Below are 17,755 nucleotides of genomic sequence, written 5' to 3'. Positions count from 1 at the left end.
TGGGAAGGATCTTTCAAAGGCTTCAAAATCATCATATACCAGGGGATACCTCGGCGTCTGGGCGAAAGGCTTGGGTCTTTTTTTGTGTTGCTTTTACAGATGAGTTCTGTTCGGGGAGGGAAGGATAGTCCCCACACATCTGCCATCGGAGTTCTATCTGCATGGATATTGTTCTTTTGTTTCATCACACCTGGGGGGAATTCTTGACATTATAACTTGACACCCTTTTTGACTCTATCATCCGCTGGCAAATTATGTTAACAAAGTATGGCCTTGATGTCAAGATGTCTTGACTGGGATCATGAGATCCTGTCAGTACAAGTGGATTAGAATAGCAATGTATCATTGCCACCCCATAAACTGAGAGTTGATAAGTCTTACTGGTTGCATCGAAAAGTGATGTATCGCACGTTGCGATTCTGGAGCCAAGGCTGTAAATTCAAATCAATCATGAATGAGGTTTATTGTCTGTAGCTGACTGTTAGATATTGGTGTTGACAAACCCAGCTCTACCTCTTGAGTGCGAGATAAAAGAGAAGAGGAAGAAAAATAAAATCATCATAGTCATCATCAAGAGATTTACCCTTGTATCGCCATAAACGCCGGGCCTCTATGTCTAGAAGCATCTTCTAAACCGCCAACTCACGCCTGAATAGCGTCCCGCCACTTCTTGTACTCGGCATACTGCATAGTGGTCTTCTTGCCCTGGTAACGAGTGACCTTGAGATCCAAGTCCTTCCAGCGGCCCCGGCTGCCAGTCCACCCGGCCTTGCGGATGAGGCTGAATAGCGCTTCGTCCTTGGTCCAGCCCTGCTCGGAGGCGACATCGGGGAGATATGTGGAGCCGTAACGGCGGCCGCGGTCGTGGAAGGAGAGCCGGATGCCGTGGACACCAATCTCCCAGTCGAAGATGTCATCGACTTCCTCAAAGTCGGTGAGTAGCGTGACTGCTACCTGCAGGGTGGGCAGCTCGGACTTTTTAATGGGCGGGAAGCGGGTGTCGTGAAGGGCGGAGATGAGGGCGTACTCTGGGATGCCTTCGGAGAGATCTTGGGATTCAAAGGTGCCAATGCAGCCGCGTAGCATGGGCTCGTCGTCATCCATGGTATTCCATGTTACGAACAGCGGGGCGGAGCTCGGAGGAATGGGCAGAGAAGAGGTGCTCGTGGCCGGTGTTGATACACCTAGGGAGGTCGATGAAGAAGAGGACGAAGCACCGGCGTCAGGGACTGCGAGATGTTGAAGACTGGGATCGTCGAGAGCTTTGGGCGAGGTGAGCTCTGACTCTGGCGTGGGTGCCGATAATTCCTGGATTTCTTCCAGAGTCAGGGCCTTTCGTTTGTTCAGATGAGCATCGAGGGCCTCGAAGCACACGATGCAGTGGACCTTGGTAGCCATCGGATGAAGATTAGACTGGGAAAAGTCAGGAGACTGTTAGAATGGAGTAGTTGTTACGACAAGAAGCAGAAGCGGCAAGAGATTATGCCTTTCAGCAAGAGCACGGGACGAAAAGACTGTCAGACGTAGAGGCACCGAGCGAGAGAATGTGAGATGATAGCAACAGCTGCAGAGCGTAGAAGAGAGGAGAAGAAAGAGGAGTTCAGTAGAGCAGAGGTTGGTGAGATGGTTAAAGGTAGAGAGAGTGGAGGGGTAATTCAGTGGAACTCCCGTCTCCTGCTGTGCTCGACTCAGTGACAGCAAACCCAATTAAAAGACCAATACGAATTAACCAGCAGCGTCATGAGGAGGGGCTTTTGAGGCGCTAGAGTTGTAAGATGCAGTACGGATAGCTGCATTGAGCTTAAAGCGTCATATCTACTATGTTGGAAGAGGAAGCTTTGTTTGTATATCTTTCCATATCATCTGTAGGCGGTTTAGGCCTGATTCACCCCGCGATTGTTACCGCTGAGGGCCCGCTGGGAGTCAACTTAACCTTTTTGTGTCAGTGGAGGCTGGGCATTATCTATAGGCACCTTCAGGTAACCGGGGGTCTGTATCCATTTCTAACTTTAAAAGGCAATCTTTGCTTCAGACAACAATAACTTGATCGGATGAAACAACTGCGACTCTGCAGTGCAAGAATATCCATAATATATCATATTATTCACCTGGACAATGAATCGTGGGGGAGGGAGAAGGGCTGATACAAAGCCAAGTATCATCTTGCAACCGGATGGTAGACTGCCGCCAGTTTGATCTCCGCGCCCCGGTTACAGAACCGCTGAACTCCATGTTTCAAGACCAGGATCCGACTCTTAATTCTCTCTAATCTTGATGATTCATCTTCAGTACTCAAGTTCTAGACCAGAAGAGCTGACGAAGCTTTTGACGTAGAGGCGTCGGCTACTTCAAGTCCCGAACAAGGCGCATGGGATAGACGCTGAAATGCCGCGACCAAGATCCTCAAACACGTCTCATGAAGCTTATTCATTGTCTCGAGTTACGATAACATGATAACCCCTATAGACATAGTATGGAGGAAATATAGCATCTTGGAGATCTAGACGAGCAATACAAATAGTTGTGTCTTTCCAGCCCAAGTCAGTGATCTCGTCATGCTGAGCATCTCAATCTAACTCTTTCTTCTCTTTAGTCTCTCTGTTCAGTCTTATCTTTTCTCGTCGCCGGCCGACACCTCAATTCCAATTCCTACCAAATCAACTTTCAATCACTCAACTTTTCTTCAGTCAAGATGAAGTTCACACTTTTCACTCTCATCACTCTCGTCACTGCCGCCTCTGCCGGCTTGAGTAAGTCTCCTTCTCTTCAACACAACCCGAATCAAATCCATCTAACATCTTCAAGTCAAGCGAGTCGATGTCAATGTTCCCGCGATGACAGACGCAACTGGCAGAGTTGTGGAATTCAACGCCGCGGAGGTTCCCACCAGGAAGCGAGCCATCGCTCAGCAGCAGCAGAAGCAGCAGAAGAAGAAGAACAAGCAATAATTAGAAGCACCTACATTTGCTTCAGTGGTTGAGAATGAGCTGGACCTCGTAATGAACAGATGGACGGACAGGACGGATGCCTCTTTGGAAGGAGACAAAATCCAATCCAATCCAACCCAGTCCAGTCCGATGGCCTGAGGGATCCCAAGACAACAATAGCGGTTGATACTTGGTTTGTACAGAATAGGATATAAGGTTCGAGAAATGGAAGCACTGCTCACTTGAGCTATTGTGGAACTATGTATGGCTATGGTGTCTTGTAGGCTGTGAGACGCAGTCATCTTTGATGCGAATGAGGTGAAGTTGATTCCAAGCCAATGGTTCGAGTCTTGGATTGTGCAACCGCAAGTAAAGTCATGTGAAGTTGTGTATAGACTGTGTCTACTTTGAATTACCTACACTTATATTCGGTTTGTTCATCTCATCCCTATTTTTGTTTATGCTTACAATACATCTTAGTAGTGGCTCAGTTAAATGCGAGCTGTCCAATCATGTACGAATCCAGATATTCTTATGGATCCAAGTGGGGGCCAATACACCGCAATGTATACCTAAAACGGGGTCAAACATTGGGGAGTTCCAGGACATATCTGAGCTTCACTTCCTGCCTACTACCTACCTTCATACCTACTGCTAGTTAAATATTAACCAAATAAATAAACAAGGGCTACAGTTGATTTTATTATCTATTTTAGGGTCTATGTCGAAGACGGCCTAGACGTCTTACATATGAGTTCCTGCTCTCAAAACATACATACCCTCCACTTGAAGCTATCCTCTTTCAGTTACATCATGCGACTGCAATCAGCCTTGCGGGCCCTGAAAAACCGTCAACCCTAGCCCCATGGACCCTAGATCCCTACATTAGTTGTGATCCTTCTACTTGGCTACAATTGGACATTTTACCGGTAGCTGTCTGTGGCCAAATAAGCGGCATCCATTGAATCATTCTTCATCATGGCCAGACGAGACACAATGGTTGGTAGAAGCAGAGATGGACAATCGGGGCACAGTTTTTGCTCCCATGTTAACAACTCTAATAAACTGCAGCCAAGACGATATTCCCAGATTTCAGTGCTCGAATTCTATTCTCGGTATCTAGGTCATGATCTCATTCCATCACTGGATGATAAAACTTCTTTGACCGACCCAACCTCTTGGTGACTGCATCCTGGTTTCAGCCCCCACTCATCGCTTTCATATCGCCACTTTTTCTGTCTGTTGCTCGATTCTTGGGATCTTTAATGAGGCAATGCTCTTTCCCCTCTTCCTAGGCGAAGTTTGGTGTTAATTCCCACCTATTAATCCCTTGACGAGGTCGATCAAGACTAACAGCAAATATCACGGCCACAGTGGATGAGTTCTATTTACAGGGCTGAGTGGAGCAAGCGATAGTACTGTATGTAAATTATTACTGATTATTGTTCCTGCAATGAAACCCCAAATCAGCCTTGCCGCTTTCGAGAACATGATGGACTCGGTACCGAAGCCATGGGCGTTAAGAAAAATGCCTCTTTTTCTCCCTGGGCCTGGTCGTAGGATGCACTGCGCAGCCTCGCGCTTAACCCTGGCGTTAAAATTTGGAAGGATCCAATTCCTTCATGTTACTGCTCAAGGTTCCCGAGTCCGATTCTCCGTAGGGGCCGTTGAGTTTTGGCTAGGCTTTAGTACTGTAAGACAAGACAGAAGATGGCTGGCGGGTTTTGCCTTCGCTCCCTTTTTATGGCTGAAGCTGAAAAGCCTAGCTGAGCTGAGGTTGACTCTGTGTATCTCAACTCAACTTTGCGAGTCCAAACTCACCAAAGGTCCAATTCCTCAACGCTCATAGTAGTATCGAACTTCTGTCTTTACCGTAACCAGACTGCTAGCAAATTAGGTAGCAGTTTTGTGTCATGTCGCAAAGTTCCCCTCTGACTCTATGAGCTGTTCAACCCTGTGTCAGCAAAGCTCTCCTCTCAGCCGCAGCCCTCCATCAGCACTAAGCCCAATTCCAGTTGAGAAACCCAGCAAAGCGTCACTCTTGACTGCACAATGGTGGAGCGGTGGCTCACCATCCCTGGACCATGGATATTATTGTATGAGAAGAGGGCTGAGTTCACTCGGCTTGCGGGGAGGGGAGGAGGCGATGGTATAGGTCGCAGTGCGGTAGTAAATAAATATAAAGGCTGTCCCCCTCTTATGCAAAGGCTTCTTGCCGCTTGGACGATTTGATCCTTCGATAAACAAAGAACTTGAGGTTTCGTGATACTGCCTACAATTACGATACAATACAACGCACGCAGGACGAAGGCGAAATAGGCACGACGACCACAGAGCACAGCAGAACAGTCGCCAGTCTTGTGACCGTGATTACTCACTCATGACAACCACAACAAGCACCTATTGCTGAATGAGAGACGAATAGCCCCAAAGAAACTCCACTGAGCAATAAAGTCTCTAGAAGAGAGGAAGCGGTCAACAGCACCGTCTAGTGAAGGACTACACACCTAGGAAACCAGCAAACCAGACTTCACAGCACAAAAGAAGAAAGACACATTCAAGACATGTTCCTCAACGGAAACCATCGTGCCCAGGCACAGTTCGACAGAGCGAAATGGCGTACAATGATCCTCATCCCCACCTGGGCCCTTCAATTATGCCTGTCTATGACTATGATGGGCCTCTTCGCCTATAGGCTGGGTGACAGCATGAAGGTGAACAAAGACGGCAATAAAAAGAATGATGATCCTACAATTGAGATTGTGTAAGTAAACGCGAAAACAGTTGAAATTGTTGGTACTGACCTTGATTAGATGGGAGGCTACTAATGTGGCCCTGTGGTTTGTTGCATCATTATGCAGTTTCGTTGAAATCGCAAAATACTTCGCAGAGGCTTTGACGCCGTGGACTATGCTGTTCACACACGTTATCAAATTAACCTGTGCTATCGCTACTCTCGCTCTCGACATCGTTGTCTACACCGAGGAGCACGATAGACACTACTCCCTTGTAGCTCTAGGACTGGACTGTGCCTTTATGTAAGATTCCGCCACTACAAACCTTGTAACCTTGTCACTGACATTTGCCAGCATCACCTCTATTGTCTTGGTGTTCTACTCAGTACGAAGGTACCGTCGCCTTTCTGCTTACGACGACTACACCCACCCCGTCAACGTGAAGCCTTATGGCTTCAACGATGATCTCGAGCGTGATACATCATATTCCCAGCATTCAGGCGACAAACGTTTCTCTTCAGCCTCATCACGAGCGAGCATCACATCTAAGCGTGAATCTGTAGAGATGGGCACCGTCCAGCGAACGCCCAGCGTTTACTCTCACAAACGCGACACCCAGTTCGACGACTATGTAGCACGCCGTGGGTCCGTAACAAAAGAGCGTATTGGAAGCGGAGACTTCAGTTACGCTGGAGCTCAGGGAGAGCTTCAAGAGCCTGGATCACTTACACCCATTTCACCCACTGGAGCGACGCTTTCTCCTAATCGACCACGAGGATACAGTAGCAGCCGAGCAGCTAGCTGGACCAGCGACCGAGGATTGGTAGCTGTTCCAGAAGAGGAGGACGATACAGTAGCTGGAAAGGAATCCAAGGCAGAAAAGGAGAAGAAGGACCGTGAAGCCCTTCTGGGCAACACCCCTCGTGAGAGTGTTGATGGCCCACTCGTTCCTCAGGAAGTCGACCTGTCAGAACCCAGATGGCAGCGTGAATAAGGGAAACGGTATCAAAGAAACAAATGAATAGAAGAGTCTATAGGGACTGATGCGAGAACAAAACTACCCAACTGGGGCAGTTTGCATCTCTGTACGACTGATTGTATATACCCAGGGGAGAAACGGCGTTTTTGAGGAGGTTTGAACAGCATTGCGGGCTGAATGTTGAAAGACACTTTTGATTATAGCGACTGAATAATGATGAATTTCAAGAACCGGGCTTCCCTGCTGCAACTAGTGTGTGATCTGCGATTATGCCCATATTATGCCCTTGATGGACCATCTGCTAAGACGTATAGTAATTTCTCTTACTAGGCAGATGACTGACCCAAACTATGTTCCTTATGGTAACCCTAGAATACCACATATTAAACAGTACAAAGTTATATCTAGTGAGGCAAATTTGACAATATTGGAATTTCATACCGCCTGCGCTAAAACCAGTTATGAAATCAAAGAACGACCTATAGAGAAAGAATGCTAGAAAGAACCATTGTGTTCAGGATGGTGGAATGCACGACCCTCTACTAGCAGGTGTGATAGTTTTCCTTTATTGTATCTATCAGACACTATAAGGTCCTCAGTGTGCCACGCTGTGCTTTAAAACAACGTTAGATCAGACCCGATTACCCTGATTAGTAGCAATCAGAGAGGCGTATGTAGGCTTGTGAAACCCCCTCACAAACTCTGCACCAAGTATTGAGTTCATGTAATGTTGGTTACCTATTGGTGACTTTATAAAGGAAAGTCAATCTTCAAGTTCAGTATTCGTAGATAGGGCGACTTATGGATGTACGTTCACAGTCTACCTATTATACTTTGACAGGTAGGTACTGTGGCAGATGCACTAAGAAGTGAGATGCTAAGATAGTGAACGGCCCAAGCGATATTCAGTGTCATCTTGCAAAAAAGCCTTTGTCTTGATTAGACTCAAGTCTCTTAGCTGCGGTGTATATCCTGCGTTGGCGTTAGTGGTAGATACCTACGGATAGCCCTGAGACTATCACTTTAAGAACAATGTCTTTCATCCCGAGAACATACATACCTACATAGGTAGGTAGTAATATGAAAGGAAAGTTAAGTACTTATAGTACCTGAAATTTCCAGATATAAGTTGTTTCTAAGGAAGGGCTTCATAATTACTGCTTACCTATGCTAATACTTCTCTTTATATGACTGAATCTGAAAGGTTATCTGTGTGTTTTAAAATGATCCTTTAAAATCCTTTAAAGTAGCTATATTTAGAACGTAGATCCTTTATGATGATGCACTTGTTTTATTAGTGATGCTGTTGAGTTGATTTCCATACAAGATGAATTGGAACGCATGTAGGTGGGGGTGATGATCCTGGGTGCGGGGTCGGCAGATGTAGATGTGCCTTGCATTAGTGGAGGGTAGGAGCAGGAGCAGGAGCTACCCCACTTCCCGAACCTTAGAACATAGGTAGCTTCCATTCTTGAGTTATGTCTTCCGTTTCTTGATACCTATAGTAACCAACGGCCTTCATTGACTTGAACTACTACCTAAATGTTCTCACAAACACAATCCGGAACTCCCAAGAATGACAGAGCCCTCCTTCTCTAACGCTTGAGAGATTTCTCTTTGACCCAGAAACCGAATATGAATGCTATCAAAAAGTAGACAGAAGACGAAGCCATCGTCCAGATCGTGGCAACTTGGTAGGCCCATTTCACTTGCTCGGCAATGTTGGGCGGCAATTGTTTGATGTACTCAAGACTCTGTCGAACTCTCTCCTCGATTTCACGAGCTTTGTCTTGGTCAGGAAGTCTTGCCACCAGCTCTGTTCGAAGCACTTGCTGCAGGACGGCAGATCCAGTGCTGACACCAATGCTAGACCCAAGAGCTCGGAAGAGATAGGCAGATGCTACGACGACAGCGGTGTCGTCGACCGTAGCATTGGCGAGGAGACCAATCAGTGTCGTCGAGTAGCCTAGCATAAGTTGGTCAGTTGACCGAAGGTCTATGAGTGGGCGAGTTCTTACTGTTACCAGTCCCCACAGCCATGACAACAAGGGCTATGGAAGTCCAGAGTGTTGATCGATACCAGACAAATAAACAAATCGGAACAATGGAAACAAATGCCAGAGCATATCCTAACAAGTTGAGGGTGTAGAACTTTTCAGTTCGCTTGATAACCGAGCCACTCAAGATAGAACTCACGACCATAAAAAGCATCACAGGGACAAGCAGCGCGCCACTTTGAGCGGCGTTCAGACCCTGAACAGCCTGGAAGAAAAGAGGAAGGAAGAATATCACTGAGGTGTTTCCAGCATTGGAAGCGAAGTTCACGAGATAGCAAGCGAACAAGCTGCGATCGAAGATAATATGCCCGGGAGCGAGTGGATGTGAAGCGACCTTAAGTTCGACCAGGACGAATAGTCCAAATAAACCTGGAGTCAAAGAAAGTGCAATAATGGTGATACTGTGTGACCAACCGCGATTAGAACCGGAATCTAGGCCGACGAGGAGGGCGACCACGGCCATTACGAGGGTTAAGGCGCCGAAAAAGTCGACCTTCCGAATCTTGGACAGCCAGTGGTCATGTTCGACGGGTGGAAGATCTAGGACGAAATAGACGGCCACGAAGGCAACAAAGCACAACGGTACTTGGCCCAAAAACGACCTGGATACTCTGTCAACCTGGTACCATCTTGGCTGTGCAGTGACACCAAAGACCTACCATCGCCAGCCGACCGAGTCGGCCATCAATCCTCCGAGAGGAGCTCCTGTAGCGGTTCCGGCAAAGAAAAGAATACTAAGTTTCCCTTGCCAAACACCGCGTTCCTTCAATGGTACAAGGTCACTCAGCAGAATGGCGACCACGGAGTTCATACCTCCGCCACCGATGCCCGCTATAGCACGCGCAGTACAGAGCTGGGCCATGGACTGAGCCAGACCGCAGCCAAGACAACCGATGGCAAATACGGTGTATGCGAAAAGAAGACACGGCTTGCGGCCAAAGATATCACTGAGCTTGCCATAGAGAGGCTGGCCACTGGTGAGGGTTAGGAAATAGCTGATAAGATGTCAGTCGATGTCTGGGTATTCGATTCGCTATTATGGTAATCTCACGCTGTGGCAATCCAACTGGTGTTGTTGAGAGCATGAAGTTCGCTCCCGATCTTTGCGTAGCTTGCGACTGTTATAAGTTGATCTGCAGCAGCCAGATAGACCTAGTTGTCCTTGTAAGTGCATCTTCATCTATTTACGACGAACGGGCTTCTCCATACACCGATGCCAACAGAAGCGAGAATCAGATGCATCTTTCTGTCAGAGTACATTCGCGTCGGAGCACCATTGTCTGAAACCTGGCCATCCTCATGGTCTCTGTCATTGCTTTCAGGGTCTCTTAGAAGAGGCGAAGCCTCAGACGGCTCATCAGAAGTCAACGTATTCGACATGTTTACTTACTCCCGGAGGCAACGTAGGTAACGATATGAAAATTGGGGGAAGATTTCTGATGTTACAGACTGGGTATTAATTGTGAGCAAGGAAATACAAAACAAAGGTGAAGAATCTTATCGAAAGACCTCAGCAGAATATAAGTGACTACATTTACCAGATTCTTGGACTATTTGCTTACGTCCTGTATCTGACTGTCAGAGTCAGATTTGAGCACATCAGATAGACGGATCGACCGGAAGGTGTCATATTGAAAGACAGATTAGCCGATCAATGATAGGATTGAGGCTATCTAGACGGCAGAATGAGGGGGGAAGCATGGGTTCACCAGTCATCCTCTTGACTATTGTCCGGTGTTGGATTGAGGGGACACTTAATTAGAGCTGGTCTTGAGATGAGGCTATCATGTACACTATCCGTGCAGTAGGATAGAACAAATCCAGTCTAACCTTGAGGCTTGTTCAGTGCTTCTGTCAGACTGTCAGACAGAACCTTTCCACTTTATATGAGTGGTGAATCGAGCTAATATTCTCTGTGTTTACATATCAAAAGGCGTACGACGATACGCAGAACGAAATACGGTCGTTCATCAATAACATGAATCCCCTGCTGTGACAATGATCAACTGAACCACGCATATGAGAAACGTATCTCAACGTTTTCGTTGCAAAACATGGAACATCTCAGCCTAATGGTTGTCACCGCATAAGACTCAAAATTTGGGTACAGTAAGACAGCGCATTGACTACCTTGCTGTTTGCATCCAATACTATCCAAGCACTTTAGTAGTTAGTGATGCAACAGTTTTTTTGTACTGCGCATGATGTTGATGATGCGCGGATATTAAAACGCAAATCATGACCAAAAGAGAAATAAGTGCGAAGCTCGAAAGCAATGCTGTCTTGATTCGTTGGTCATGGAATTAATTTGAAACATGGAACATTCGGACTCTGCCAAGACAGGGGACTCCTAAAACTGGTACAGTACGTTAGGCAGATCAGAGACTAATCCGGGTCAGAATCTCAATGTTTTCTGCTGAACAATTCCAAACATAGAGACAAAACCGCGTCATAAAGCGAATGCTGACATTTTGTGTCTTTCTGGATGCACCCAGATATTGCAGTTAGTGGTGGGGTGATAATCTGCACTTCTGCAGCATGTAATTAGCAGTGGAGATGCTTGGATCGATCATCCCCGAGCTTGCATGTGCAGGGAAGAGCCGTGACGTGTTGAGTTGATGGACGATCAACAAACAAGGGTTGGGTATAAGTCCGATGGCATTAATTACTGTGCCTCGGCGTGTTCGGCTTCATCAACTAGAGGTGGCGCAGTAATATGAGTCTTGAAGTCTGCCAGTAAAGAATGACATTTAAATATGTACTCAAGGAGAAGAAAAAATATAGAAGGAGCTCTATTTTGATTTCCTATCTATGTCGACACAACTACACATTGGACCTTGACTCTACTGTGCGACTGGAGCACATGGTGAGACGGGACGAAAAGAGAATTGAACTTATGCATATTACGAGTCGGCCACGAGGAACAGCTGCAGTTATCCGATCCTCTTGAGCGTATTAGTGGCACGGTTTGAGCTGGAACACACAGCACAAGCACAACGCCTATTCAGGAACAACAAACCAATAATTAAGTTCGGATAGAACAAAGATATTCTGTAGTCGATAGCATTGAATACTTGGTGAATCATTACATTGACTTTTTCATCCGAATTGAATGCCGTTTACTCCCATGTTCCCTTTCTTAGTAACCTCCACTCTTAGTTAATTGATGCAGGGGTGGATGGGAAGTGACGTGGATTCAGCTGCAATGAATCAAGTTCCCCCGCTCAAAACTTGATGGAGATCCAATCTACTGGTCGTTTCAGCCTAGTCCTAGCCCCAGTAAAAAGTCCCCTGCTTGCGGACGAAATGCACCAGAACCTCGAAGCCACAGTCAGAAATGCTTGCTGTTCGCCCCTCCAGTCCTCAACCGGTCGATTTTGAAGCAGCCAAAGAGCCTGCACAAGCCACGCCCAAGCCTCCATCCGCCATTCCTGCGGCATATGTACAGTTTTTGCTTGATGTGATTTGATTTGACTTTGCATCCATGATCGTAACGGAACGCGCAAGCTTAACGGTCTGGTCCCAAACTTTGAATCAACCTGGCTGGCAGTTTCTTGTTGAAACCCTACCTCAATAGCACCTACCTAAGCTACCCAAGTAGAAGGGCCAAGTAAACGGGGCAGGGAAGGAAACATCCATCCATTGAGACCTAGAGAAGGAAGGATACCAAGACCTGACCTGCCTGACACCAAGAGATGGATCGACTCGAGGCCTCCTTCCCTTGGTTAATTCTGTTTCGCCTTCCATCTTCAATCATTTTTTATTCCTTCCTTGTTTACCTTATTCCTCATTGAAGAATCCTTCCTTCCATCTTTTTCATCCACTTCTGCTTTTTGTTTGTTTCTCTTCTTTCTCCATCGTCCATCCATCTCTCCTACACATTGACTGTATCTCACTTCATTAATCAAGTGGAAGCCCGTCCCACTTGATTCGACATTAATCTGCTGCCGCCTCAAAGATCCATTCATTCATTCTCTACTGGTTTCACCTGTCTCTTGTCTCTCCCTTCCCCACTTGATTTCTACTTGGATGCTCCCTCGAGGGGTGTTTTTGCCGTGATTCCCTTTCCACCCATATTATCTAAAGGATTCCAGGGCACGGCATTTCATGCGTTTTACCAGCCTTTCGCATTGCTCTACTGTCGCGTCCCCTGGTTGCACCTGTTTTAACTTGCTTCAAGTTCACGGCCCTGTCCCTCTCCGTCGTCCCAGGTTGACACGACAGATTTCGTCTCATCATGGCTACCATGTTAAACTCTCTGCAACCGCCTAAAACGGGCACATCTCGCTGGTCTAAGGCTCTTCCGGATGTCCCAGGTCCTGACGCCCCAAGCTTTTACGACGATTATTACGACAACGCTTCCCCTCGTCTACCACCAGCAAAAGAGCTTCCTCCTCCACCTCCGCGCTCGACTAGCATAAGCAACGCGAAGACATTACCACCATCACTGCCACCGTTGCACCTGCTTTCAGCCAATTCACCTCCATCTGCTCCGCCGAAAATGGCAATTCCACGTCGGCCCATAGGGAAGCTCTCTGCGAATCCACCACCGCCACCTCTAAAGAGCCCACAGCAGCCATCTCCATCACAGGCACCCCCTTCACCTTCGGACTCGCTGTCGAGCATCTTGTCGGCTTATTCACGCTCTTCGGGCGAATCACTTGTCAGGTCACCATACGAAGCTAACAGCAGTGCTTTGCAAAGTGAGGCAAACATATTACCAAGCCATCAAGTTCCACTCGCCAATACCAAGACTGGCACGTTAGAGAGTGCCCCCACCAAGCAACAGCAACAATATGATGCACCGAAGTTGCCTGCCAAGGATCCTCGACCACCACCACTTCCTTCTAAAGACACCAAGTATCATCTTCCGGCGACTCCTGCTCCAGTTCGGAAACCAGTCCCAGAGAAAAAGTTGCCTGAACTGAACTCCTCTTCGCCTCAGTCCCAGTCGCAACAGCAGCAGCAGCAACCTCAACTTTGGCGACGTCGATCCTCTAAGGCCGAGCGTAACCTTGAACTTGCCAACCTGAAGCTTTTGTCCAGTCACGGATCAACCGCTGCGACGCAGTCTACTGCCGCACTACAACAACACGCTCAACAAGAGGCCCGCTCAGACGGACTCAAGATCTCCACAACATCGAACTGGCAGTCTGGGAGCACCAGCTCAGCAGCTCCTGCTGGCCAGGACGTCCAACAGATGCCAGCTCCTGAACAGGTGCCCGATACCCCGACGATGGGTGGCAGTGGCTCCAAACTCAACCGTCTCAAAGACAAGCTGCATCTCCACCGAAGAGGGAAATCGTCGAGCGACACTACTAAATCTCCGTCAGCACAACGACCTGGAACACATCGGCCTCCTACTCCTGAATATCAGAAAGAAGATATCAAGACACCTATTGTTGACTCGATTGTTTCGCCTTTATCACCAGCCTCATCCCCAGAACCTGCTGCGCAGGTATCGCCTGAGCTTCCCGATGACATTCCCCAAATATCCCTGCCGCAGCAAAACCAGGAGCCTTTGAGATATACAGGGAGCATTACACGAAAAGCTATTCTGACCCCGAAGCTCTCAAGCCCTGTTGAGGACAAGTCTTCTTCCGTATCACCAAGCTTGAATAATTTATCTCCGCCAGCAGGCTCACTACCCCCTTCGCTCACCAATTCAAGAGGCAGTGGAGGATCTTCCGGCAGTGATACTGCAGTCCACCAGGTTCAATCTCCCGTGGAAGTACCTTCGAGATTCCCACCACGAGATTCGTCGACCAGATCGAACGTTCCCCCTCGACAGTTGGCAGCCGAGCATGACCCAAGGCTGGTATCATCAGACTCTCAAGGACCTCTTTATAGAGGCAGAGATGGTACCCTTTACCCTGAGATGAAGGTCATGCAAGAGTATGACCCGCAAGTGGCATATTTTCCCAAACAATCCGAGTCCCCGCTCGCGGAGGGAACTATTTTCAAAGCACCGTCTCTTAAGAAGTCACACTTTTTCTGTTACCACGGACACAAGACGATGAATCGTCGAACCAACAGATATTATCCGTTAACATGTCAGACTTGCGACAAATCAGATGTCGAAGATCGCTGGACTTGCAGCTTTTGCCATCTGAGAATATGCGAACACTGCGTCAGGAAACTCAACAACAGCGGCAACGACCTTCGTCGTATGGTTGACAACCTGCAGGTCGCGGCATAAATCGATGCCTACCAACACCACCGCCATTATTCAATTTGTCTTATAAGATTCATCAGTTATCTACGATTTTTATTACTTTAGTACCTGCACTCATCGTTGTGGTCTTTTTTCCTTTGTTGCGCATAGACACTTGTCGCAGGATTAGTTTGATTGACGCGTTCCATGTATTATATGCGAAGGCTACCACGGAAGGAAAAGCTATGGAGGGAAACATAGATCGCACATGAGGATGTTATTTGTCGCAGAACAAATGATACCACGCTTGCTAGCAGCAACACACCTGGGACAGGAAAAGGAGAAATGAGGAGGACATATCGTCCAATTTTGTTGGTCCGATCTCACGATATCGAGGGGGGGAAATGGGTTCATGTTTGTTGCCTTGATATGGCAATCTGAAGGATACGGATGATATCGCGATACCCTAGATGGGACTGGGACTACATTAGGTACCGAACAAATTATAACGATTATTGATCCAGGATCATTGTCAACCCTATCAAGAGACTATCGATGCTCGCACTGACGTCTGGTGACCAACGACCAAGGGAAACTTCTGCAAGTGAATCATATTAGATGTCATGAGGGCGATTTGCACTTTTGCTAGACCTTGACATTGTCTCAAACTCAATTGATGTGCCGTGATTCTAGTCAAACAATTAGACTACATTCCTAAGATAGCTCCATAACTTCAATATTCGTCTCAGAGCTCCCTTCAGGTTTGTAAGTTTGCGTCTCAGCTCAGCTAGTCCAGGTTCCAGCTTTCCCCAACCCCGAGTCCGCGTTACAGGATCGAAGATCCGCCACCTGCAGGCTCGACTCCACTCGTACCTTACTTACCGTCCTTAGCCCTGACCGTGCACGCCGTGCTCCGGCTAACGGAACCTGCCGTAGGTAGTACTGTAAGCTTAGGTGCTGGTACCCGTAGCCCAAGCGACCCTTATCTCCTCCATCACAATAAACATTCACTAAAACATCCCATTCCATTTCCATCTCGAGACAGAGTGTGAGGGGGGTCAAAATGTCGACAACACAGCGCTCGCGATCAATTCGTAAACCTGCCTCTTCCTCTTCCTCATCTACTACTACCACGACAACAAAGGCAGCAAAAACTGCCCCTGTTTCTACAAATTCCACGGATGCAGGCTCACCGAGTCGTCTTCCTATAAAGCCTCTGGCCAGAAGCGCAACAACGTCAAGCACTACAACAAGAACGTTAAGGAATGGCGCATCAGGTCTTTCGAGGACGACTTCTGTCAAACAACCTACTAAACCGGCACCGTCAGAACCTACGAAGAGAGAAACTAGGTATCCTCCTTCAACGACAACTACGAGAACTCGACCAGCGGTGAGGCCGACCTCGGCAGATGGCCCAACTCAAGCTACCAGGAAGGCTCCAGCCCCTTCGCATACGCGTGCTAAGAGTACCGCGACCGGATTGAAGAATGCACCTGTATTGAGACCCTCTTCATCGACCTCGTCGGCCAGCAGTACTACCACCACCTCGACCACCACCACTAAGCCGACTCGCACCCTACGCTCCTCGACAACATCTGCCGTAGAGAAGTCTTCTGGCGCTGCGCCTCGTCTCCGACCAGCCTTTTCCACTCTTCAGCAGCACTACTCGCCTGCTAAGTCTTCTGCGCCGAAGCCCCTGACCTCGACGTTCCTTGCACCACCCTCGCCGTCAAAGCTTCCTGCTAATGTCGCTGCATCTGCTGAAACAAGCAGGTTACAAACTGAGCTACTACAGCTGCACCTCTTGCACCGAGATGCACCCACCGTCGATGGTGCATGGAGGGCTAGCGCCGAGCGCAAGCTGGGAGACCAATTCTCAAACCTTGCTGCTGCGAGCAAACAAGTTGACGATCAGGAGAGAGCCGAAGTTGAGAAGGAAAACGTCCTGGCACTTCGCCAATGGGCTGTTGGAGGACGTCTTGAAGAGCGCATCCAGGTATTAGATTCAGTCATGAGCGGTCTCTGGGCGCTGGAGGACCCTGGCGGCCGTTATGCCAGAGTTGTAAGGCGCTTTGAGCGGTGGGTCGAACGCATGTGTGAGATTGAGGAGGCACGGCGTGAGGGTGGTGCGCTGCTGCAGGAGAGTGACGTGCTATTCATTGGTGAACTTGATTGTGCGTGGAAGGATGAATGTACCGGCTTGGTCCGACGGCTGGACACCCTGAAGCGACAAATCAGCCAACTGGGAGACTTTTCAAATGAAAACGAAGGGGGGAATGATAGTAAGGAACAGTCGAGTCTGCAACGCATGGTGGAGGGGTCCCGAGAACTTGTCGATGGCATGCTGACGGAATTGAATGTTATGGAGGATATTGAGCGCGATGCCCTTGCGCGTGAAGACGAATGGATTGAGAGGATGAATCGAGATGACGATGCGGATGATACCCCAAGAGCTGGAGCGATTTGGAGAGTTGTGTAAGGCGGAGCAGATCGTTGAGTATGTTTTGTGCGCAGTTTCTGAATATCAACTAGACCAACGTGGCATACGACATAGACATGAACGACATCACAGCAGGCGGTTCACTTTCTTCATGTAACGAATAGATTGGCTTTTTCTTCTCTCTCATTTTCAGGACAGAGCTGTTGTACCCGAGTCAATTGGTCATCCTATGAGGAAGCCATGACAAGTAGAGCATGCTCCTCTATCTATCCCTTGTTGTTCGCATAAATCGACTGGATATCAGGTGAGAACGTACATTTCGCATTCAGACGTCAAATCTTTAAACCTTGGATTCTAACTCGCAAGAAAGTGTTGCTGATATTTATTTGTTTTTGTTGTTTATTGGTGTTGTGGTTTGTATGTTGTCGTAACATTTGGAATCTTCCCGACCTCGTAACGAACG

At 47.9% G+C, this 17,755-nt stretch overlaps 6 protein-coding genes across 6 annotated transcripts; 4 read left to right on the top strand and 2 right to left on the bottom strand.

Annotated features, from left to right (window-relative positions):
• Positions 1-431: 431 nt before the first annotated feature.
• On the bottom strand, positions 432-1,543 carry B0J16DRAFT_100395 (AMMECR1 domain-containing protein). Its single transcript, XM_046121257.1, has one exon. It carries the CDS (start codon positions 1,396-1,398, stop codon positions 643-645), a length of 756 nt encoding a protein of 251 aa, XP_045984646.1. The 5' UTR covers positions 1,399-1,543; the 3' UTR covers positions 432-642.
• A 971-nt stretch (positions 1,544-2,514) lies between these two features.
• Positions 2,515-3,334, top strand: B0J16DRAFT_100380 (uncharacterized protein). Its single transcript, XM_046121255.1, has 2 exons — positions 2,515-2,750; positions 2,806-3,334. The coding sequence occupies exons 1-2, from the start codon at positions 2,693-2,695 to the stop codon at positions 2,946-2,948; spliced, it is 201 nt and encodes a 66-aa protein (XP_045984645.1). The 5' UTR covers positions 2,515-2,692; the 3' UTR covers positions 2,949-3,334.
• Positions 3,335-5,325: 1,991 nt separating this feature from the next.
• Positions 5,326-6,688, top strand: B0J16DRAFT_100361 (uncharacterized protein). Its single transcript, XM_046121254.1, has 3 exons — positions 5,326-5,691; positions 5,741-5,965; positions 6,017-6,688. Exons 1-3 carry the CDS (start codon positions 5,492-5,494, stop codon positions 6,654-6,656), a joined length of 1,065 nt encoding a protein of 354 aa, XP_045984644.1. The 5' UTR covers positions 5,326-5,491; the 3' UTR covers positions 6,657-6,688.
• Positions 6,689-8,236: 1,548 nt separating this feature from the next.
• Positions 8,237-10,478, bottom strand: B0J16DRAFT_396825 (major facilitator superfamily domain-containing protein; the record flags this gene model as incomplete). Its single annotated transcript, XM_046132288.1, has 5 exons — positions 9,908-10,478; positions 9,750-9,850; positions 9,358-9,693; positions 8,660-9,300; positions 8,237-8,607 (listed from the first exon to the last, which is right to left on the bottom strand). Exons 1-5 carry the CDS (start codon positions 10,076-10,078, stop codon positions 8,237-8,239), a joined length of 1,620 nt encoding a protein of 539 aa, XP_045984643.1. The 5' UTR covers positions 10,079-10,478.
• Positions 10,479-12,801: 2,323 nt separating this feature from the next.
• B0J16DRAFT_100347 (uncharacterized protein) lies at positions 12,802-14,996 on the top strand. The gene has a single exon (XM_046121252.1). It carries the CDS (start codon positions 12,936-12,938, stop codon positions 14,895-14,897), a length of 1,962 nt encoding a protein of 653 aa, XP_045984642.1. The 5' UTR covers positions 12,802-12,935; the 3' UTR covers positions 14,898-14,996.
• Positions 14,997-15,534: 538 nt separating this feature from the next.
• On the top strand, positions 15,535-17,456 carry B0J16DRAFT_337896 (uncharacterized protein). The gene has a single exon (XM_046127399.1). The coding sequence runs from the start codon at positions 15,916-15,918 to the stop codon at positions 17,329-17,331; it is 1,416 nt and encodes a 471-aa protein (XP_045984641.1). The 5' UTR covers positions 15,535-15,915; the 3' UTR covers positions 17,332-17,456.
• The last annotated feature ends 299 nt before the right edge of the window (positions 17,457-17,755 follow it).

Source organism: Fusarium flagelliforme, assembly GCF_020744385.1.
Source record: "Fusarium flagelliforme strain FIESC 12 MPI-CAGE-AA-0113 chromosome Unknown B0J16scaffold_3, whole genome shotgun sequence".
NCBI lineage: Eukaryota > Fungi > Ascomycota > Sordariomycetes > Hypocreales > Nectriaceae > Fusarium > Fusarium flagelliforme.
The sequence above is the reverse complement of the archived record's forward strand: the minus strand, read 5'-3'. Positions and strand labels throughout refer to the sequence as shown.